Source organism: Quercus suber, unplaced genomic scaffold, assembly GCF_002906115.3.
Source record: "Quercus suber isolate HL8 unplaced genomic scaffold, Cork oak 2.0 scaffold_19, whole genome shotgun sequence".
Lineage (NCBI taxonomy): Eukaryota > Viridiplantae > Streptophyta > Magnoliopsida > Fagales > Fagaceae > Quercus > Quercus suber.
The window spans coordinates 1-7,584 of NW_027069484.1; the positions used below are offsets into that span (position 1 = coordinate 1).

General features: G+C 28.7%; 1 protein-coding gene across 1 annotated transcript in view; it reads left to right on the forward strand.

Annotated features, from left to right (window-relative positions):
- The first annotated feature begins 7,270 nt into the window (after positions 1-7,270).
- Positions 7,271-7,584, forward strand: part of LOC112025534 (pectinesterase 2) — a 3,572-nt gene continuing 3,258 nt past the window's right edge. Inside the window, exon 1 of the mRNA XM_065762119.1 lies at positions 7,271-7,576. Within this exon, the coding sequence (XP_065618191.1) occupies positions 7,352-7,576 (225 nt within the window). The 5' untranslated portion in view covers positions 7,271-7,351. The remainder of the gene's footprint in view (positions 7,577-7,584) is intronic.

Below are 7,584 nucleotides of genomic sequence, written 5' to 3' on the forward strand. Positions count from 1 at the left end.
AATAATTACTAACAAGTTATTATCTCCAAAAAAAAAAAAAAAAAAAACAAAAGTGACTTTAAGAAATAAAAACAAAGTTTATATAACTATATCAATAAACTACCTACTTCCTTGACTAAAATGGAGCAATTTACTATGGACGGCTTTGCAAATTTTGACAAAGAAATACAATGAATCAATGATTTCAAAATTTCAACCATACAAATTTCTTTTTTTCTTTAGACACAACTTGAAACTACTCTTTCAAGTTGACAACAGTGATTTAGTATAGTATTTATAAGCCTTTTGTGTAATCTTTTAATACATTCATGTATATGCATGAATTATGAGCTAATTTATTATAAGTCAAAATTGTTTAACAGACAATCCCATCACTAGGATTACCTATATAAGCATTGTTATTATGATTATCATCATCATCAAAGCGTGATCAATTAATCGTAATAGGGTTAATGTTTTATGCAAGAGCTCAAGTAGCTATAATGATCATCTAAATTTCACAACATACTAGAAAATGCTTTTGCCTTTTTAATTCTAATTTTTCATGTTATTTGCGTACACAAATTGTACCATTAGATAGTGACAATCAACCTTTTTTTTAGCATGACATCATTAGATAGTGACAATCAGCCATGTTCTTTGACTAAAACTTATTTTTGGTATAAAAAGGGATTAAAAGGACGTACTTGTGGCCATTAAAGTCCAGACCAGACATATAATCAGATAGACACGAATAATTGGTTATCAAAAAGAAAAAAGATAGACACGAATGATTGCTGGCTTCTAGTGTTTTTAATCTAATCGTGCCGTGTAATGTCTGATTTGTCAATTAAATTAGCTATTATAACACAGTAATACAATATATATAAATATAGATATAGATATAGATATAGACATACACACTCAAAGAGTTCATTAACTTCAACCAAGCCGATTCCCCACTAGCAATATTAATGTTCAAGTAGACAAATAATAATTCTATCAACAAAATAAATTAGACAAATAATTTTGCCAAACATCTCCCATAAAATTAAAAATAAATTGTTTGTCATTTACATAACTTGCTACCCATAGGAGTTAGTGCTTGATCTCCAAATTCTATTTCAAAAAAAGTATTTAATTAGTGTCCATTTAGAATTCGTTTATTTTACTGAAATTGAAAATTTTTTGCTGAAAGTATTGTAAATAAAGGTAAAAATTAGCTGAAATAGTATAGTGAGACTCATAAATAGTACTAAAAAGTGCAGTAAGATTCATAAATAATAGCAAAAATAAGCTGAATAATAAAATAAGTTGGTAAAAATAATTTTTACCAATCGGACACTTAGTATCAAATGACTTTGTATTTTGCTAAATTGGTTCCTATATTTAGCTGTATATTATATTGTTTAACATTTTCATTCCGGCTTCTACTATTTGTCAGATAGATTAGGTATGGAATTGGGTTTTCTCTGAAAAGTCCCAGAACGAAAGTGTTGACCAGAAACTAGTTTGTTCTTAGAAAAATACGAATCATTTCTTGGACATGGAACCAAAAATATATAGGGGCTGGTTCTATCTTTTGACACAACACAAGTTGAATCCGCCATGTATGATTTCAATCTTGGACCAAAGTTTATCGCACAGATTACTTGACTACTACCAGTAGTGTTACTATGGAATTTGATATTGGTTGGTATAGTGAATCAATCTAATTTATCTTGACAATTCACAAGGGAGATTTCTATAATTCATTATGATTTTTGGGTACAAACAAATTTCAGCCAAAAACTTTCGATATATTAGAAAGGAAACACTGAACGTTAATCAAAAGTACACCAAATAAGTACTATACAATCATATCAGCTTCACAATGAAATTTATCATTCTAAAACTGACAATTATCAAAAGTACCTACACAAGTTATAGCATCAATTACTTATTATCATTATTATATATATATATATATATATTTTGGAGATGATTAGAAATACATAATTAATTTTAACTGCATAAAATTTGGCAACAAATTTTGGACCAGCATTTCAATTCTTCAAGGTAAACTAAATACCTGGAATTAATATTGAGAAACTAAAGAACTCATCTCCATTTTTGCTTTGTTTTGTTAATTTGTTGGACTGACCATATAGAATTGAATTACTGCAACCAAACCAAATACCAGTTTGCTCACCAGTCACCAAGGCATAATGCCCTAAAAGTTAGCCACCTGATTATCAAAATAATGACGTAACTTACATGACGTATCAAGCATGCAAGTTTAAATATATCCAAGCTAATTGAATATATGAAGCAGATATTTTTATTTAATGCATCTCTAAGAAATTAATATTATTAGGTCCCTTCACATCTATGATATCTGAGATTAATATTAAATTAACCCTTTATCACTGGATAGGAATGTCGATCATGTAGAGAACTACATTCTCGCCACCATTATTGGCCCTTAAATTTTGTTTATTAATAAATATATTGTACTTCTAAACTTGATACTCAGCTCTCTCTCTCTCTCTCTCTCTCTCTCNTGAACTTTTTAGTTTTAGAAAATTTTCTCAGAAAATTAGTAAATGCAAGAAAATTGGGAGCTGGACAGGAATTATTGGCTGTTAAGCAAAATTATTCAATTTATATATATATATATATATATATTTGAATTAGTAGGAGCCGACCAATACTGTTGCCTACTATTTGGTGACCACAAAATGGTGCATTAAGGTCTGTCTATCTCACCTAATTAAATTTGTGTGAATTAATGACCACTAATTGACTGACTTTTCTATCTCATTCAATATGATAAAAATAAAAAATAAAGGGAAAAAAAAGAAAAAGAAAAGAAAATTCCTACTTGCTTTTTTTCAATAGTAAGTGTTTACTTTTAGCCCTTTTGGACCATGAAAGCTTGCTTGCATTTAGAAGTTAATCAAACAAGTGGTATAGTATATATACTATATGACTTTTAATTTATGTGTGAAAAATATTAATTGTAGAACTCAAATCTACTTTGCTTGGACAATATTAAGAATCTGGGGAGTTTTGTACGTACATGACTGATTTATTTTGAAGGATCTGGGGAAGAATCATCTAATTATTGTTTATATATATATTCTCAAATTCGTAATCAAATTCTTGAGGTTGTCAGACACCCAGTAATCAAATTCTTTAAGACTTATAAGTCTTAATCTCTGTGCTAGGCACTTTACCTGATTATTGTTATTTGTAACTATTATAAATGAAGGAATATTGTTATTTTGAAATATAATAATTTCTGGAAATAATTAAAAAGAAAAAGAAGAACACTTAACGATTACATATATGTTCACATTTATGCGTGCATGTGAACAAGTTATTGGAAGAAGAAAAAAAAAAAAAAAAACAAAAAACAAAAAACGAAAACAAAGAAAAAGGAAGGCATAGAGTCATAGGTGATTAATAATTCATGCACCGACGCACGTCCAATTTCTTGGTCGCGACCAGTTCAACGTAGTAATTCCTAATCATATTCGTTAAAAGAAAAAGAAAAAAAAAAAAAAAGATTCTATCACGTAACTTATTTCACATCTGTACATATTTACTTTTCACATTTTAAATATTAATATTATAATATTTAATGTTAAAAATGTGTACATCAATGTATACAATTGTTAATCTTATGTGTATGAATGTGTGAGAAAAGAAGACGGTAAGAATACTTACCAATAAGATAAAAATAATAAATAAATAAACCCTTTTTTTTTTGGCCCAAAACCTTATTATATTGCTCATACACAGTTTCAGTAAAAATGAAAATAGTACATTCATCAATAATTTAAACATATACCAAAAGAGTATTAGTCAATATTTATTTAAACATTATTAACTTAACAAAATTCAATCTACTTAGTTCATAATAGGTTGATAGGATTTTTAAATTTTTAGTGTGAACTTATCTTAAGAACCCTCAATTGTCACTTTCATGAGTCTAGCTTTCATCATATGTTAGTAATTTTATAATTAATGTTGGGTTATAGATTGGTTTCAGTTAATTAATTCAATTATTCAAGTTGACGTCAAAAGTCTTGTAGCTAAATTGACACTTCCCCATGCATGAAGTGCTTGGGAGATGAGGGGAAAATGATTTGAATTGAGGAGTTAACAGCATATTGTAATTATCTCTAAAAAAAGAAATTATTCAAATTGAGTAATTATGTCAAATTACATGAAAATGGTGGAGGCATGAACAAATCACCAAATAATTTAGAGGGCAGCTGAAAATAAATTGACACGGTGTTTTGTTGACTAATGGGAAAAATCTCTAACAGAGTAAAAACCATACTAGGTGATTTTTAGGTCACCACTCCTAAGAATCACTAATCAAAATCAAGAGATTACAAGTACAAAGAATCTTACTCCAAACCTGGTCTATCCCAAAGTAGTAACCGATAGTTCAATCCTTACGCTAATTTCCAATTGGTCTTAATTTTGTAGAGATTTCTTCTCTTTGAACGGATCCTAGTACTTGACTAACTCCTAGCAAGTTAAAGCTTGTTGTTGGGTTTGAAGTTCTTCAATACACTTGTAAAGAATGAAGTACTTAGTCGCAAAACCCTAAGGTGCATAAGAATGCAGTAGCTTCAAAATAAGTGTATAGATTTTTTAATTGAGTCTCTATATCTTGTGATGACTTTAAAATAAAGTTTTTATATTCTCTAAACGTTTAGTGAACGAAACACTAGAAGTCCAAATTATCATGGGTTGAAAAACAGATCAGAGAAATCTAAATCTGCGAAACTCGATAGATCGAGAGATATCAAGATTCTTCATTTATTCTTGATAGAAGCTAGTATCGAGCTAATATTGAGACTAGTGTCGATGTTTACTTTTTTTTTTTTTTTTTTTTTTTAAATAGCTTTTCTTCGCTTGTTTTTGGGTGTAGTATTCATGTCTTCAATAATGCCACTTATCTAGTTTGCAAAACATATTTCATGATTTTTCTAGAAACCACTTAAAACTATCCAAATAAAGTAAAATGAGTTTTGTCAAAGGATATACTAACACATGAAAAATATAACCCTAAAAATAATGTCCCTTGATACAACGAGTGTTTTATTGATTGAAATAATACACAATAATGAGTAGCTCTGCCTTTTTGGATGCATCATTAGACCATGTGGTTTATATTATTTAAAAATAAAACTCTTTCTAGTTTGATAAAAAATTTTGTTATGAAAGTACTGTTAATCTTCTACTTGTAAATTTTCCTACCCAAAAATATAAATTACACCAATTAATTATAGTCAATTACACCCATTAAATTTAGGCAAAAATATTAATAGTCTTTTTGATCTGGTAAGCTCGCATTTTTTGTTACTATTAGTTTTAGTTTTTTTGTCCATAACTCCTGTTTACCATTAAAAAATAAAATTTTAATACTAAAAACATATTAATTTTTTTTTTAAAACACAAAAATACAAATTACACCCTTAAGTTCAAACTTAGGTTTGAATTTATGCCATTGATAATTGTAATTTTGGTCTTATAAGTTCAAATTTATGCCATTGTTAATCCTATTTAACAATTTTTTTTTAAGGTGACAATAAATGTGAACTTATAGGACCAAAATGGCAAAAATAAAACTTATATATAGGATTTAAATGACAATTGTCCAAATTTGAAGAATTGAATTTGTATTTTTGCCATTTAGCAACAAATTATTATTATTTTGTATTTTTGCCTAAAAATGATTTTTGAAAACAAAAGTACAATATTTTCTATATCAAATGTTAGAAAAGGGGATTGTAAGTGTTTCAAGCATATAAGTCATAGATTATTTATATCTTTTGATATAAAAGTTTGGTTTTACATATGTTACAGAATATGAGAAATCCTACTACAAACAACAGCATATATAAAATAAATTATAATGAGGTAAGTGATAGAGATTAAGATAAAGACTAAGTTTTTCTTTTGAGATGATTCGCCCCATATCTTGGTACTATTATTAGTGCAAAGGGGTCATTAGTATGCCATTCTTAGGATATAACAAAGCCAAACGCAAGTTGCACACCTTAAAATTATATACAACACCTTTTATACCAAGAAATAGGAATAATTTTTATATATTATTTGTTTAAATAGTGGAAGGATGAAGGAGAGCAGGTGACTACAAAAATGGTTTAAGAAAAATCATGCTTTTTGAGTGATGAGAAAAGATCGCGCGGGTGTGCTATTTAATTTATAAGTTTAGAAAACAAAGAAAGCAAAGCTATACATATATAAATGAGCCACAAGTTTAACTCACACGCAATAATAACATAATAAAAGAAAATCAACATTTTGTTAAATAACTGTGTAAAATGATTTACCGTTATTCTAGGTGTTTATGTCATCGGTACGAGAAAACTAGTGAATCACCACTCTTGTAGGTGTTTATGTCATCGGGTACAAAACAATATTTACTTTTTATTAGAAGACTACAACTAATCATTTGTAGGAAAAATATTCTGCTTTAATAGAGTTTTATTACTTAAGTTTCTATTAATTCAAGATTGGGGAATATTGTCAATAAAAGATTTCAAATCAAACATGGGGTACACCAAAATGGAACCATCACGAAAGCCATTGTGAATCCGTGATAAGAGAATATTGCTAGGAAAAGAGAGAGGAGAGCCAAACCATTGATTAGTCTATTCAATAAAAAAGATAATCACATCAGATAGTACTTATCAAGAAAAGAAAGAATAATCGCATCCGAAAATCATTTTTAATTTTGATCATTCATAATTTCATATCATCCTGTAGTCCAGCCATATATGCAAGTTGACCATAAAACATTCTAATTAAAAAATTCTTCAACGTTGGTAGGCTGTCCCAATTAGCTATGTGATTAGAACACCATACATTCAGATTCCGACGCTAACTTTTCATTCATACAATATTTATTGCATGCATACGCGTTTCTAGCCTCCAAGAATGTCCTTCATCATCTAAGGTCAACATACAAAATATAGTCAATATTAGTTAGTTTTTTCAAAAACTACCCCAAACCAAACTACAAATTATTGTAATACTAACGGTATTATAATATTTTATAAAAATATTGTTAGCCACTCTAATATTATGTTATTATTTTATAATATCATTCATTCTAATTTTGAAAAAAAAAAATCATTAATTATTATAACAACTAGAAAAAAATAAGGATTAGAAAAAATGTTGTGCTTCCCACATTGTTACGACTCTTATCGTTTTCTTCTTCTATATAAGTATGAGTTTGGAGGCATGAAGTCCCATACAAAACCCAAACACCCAATCATTGACATCTAATATTGTCCCTTGTCTGTCAAACATTTCTTATAGCCCATCGAAAAGGCAAAACATGGCACTTCGAGCATTGGTTACACTTCTATTTGTGCCTCTTTTTCTGTCTCCAACCATTCTTGGTTACTCCCAAGCAGATATTAAAAAATGGTGTAGCCAAACCCCAAACCCTGAGCCATGTGAGTATTTTTTAAGCCATAAGCCTAATTACCACAACTCCATCAAGCAAAAGTCCGATTTTTTCACAATTTCAAAGCAGCTTGCACTAGAACGTGCCCTGAAAGCTCAAAG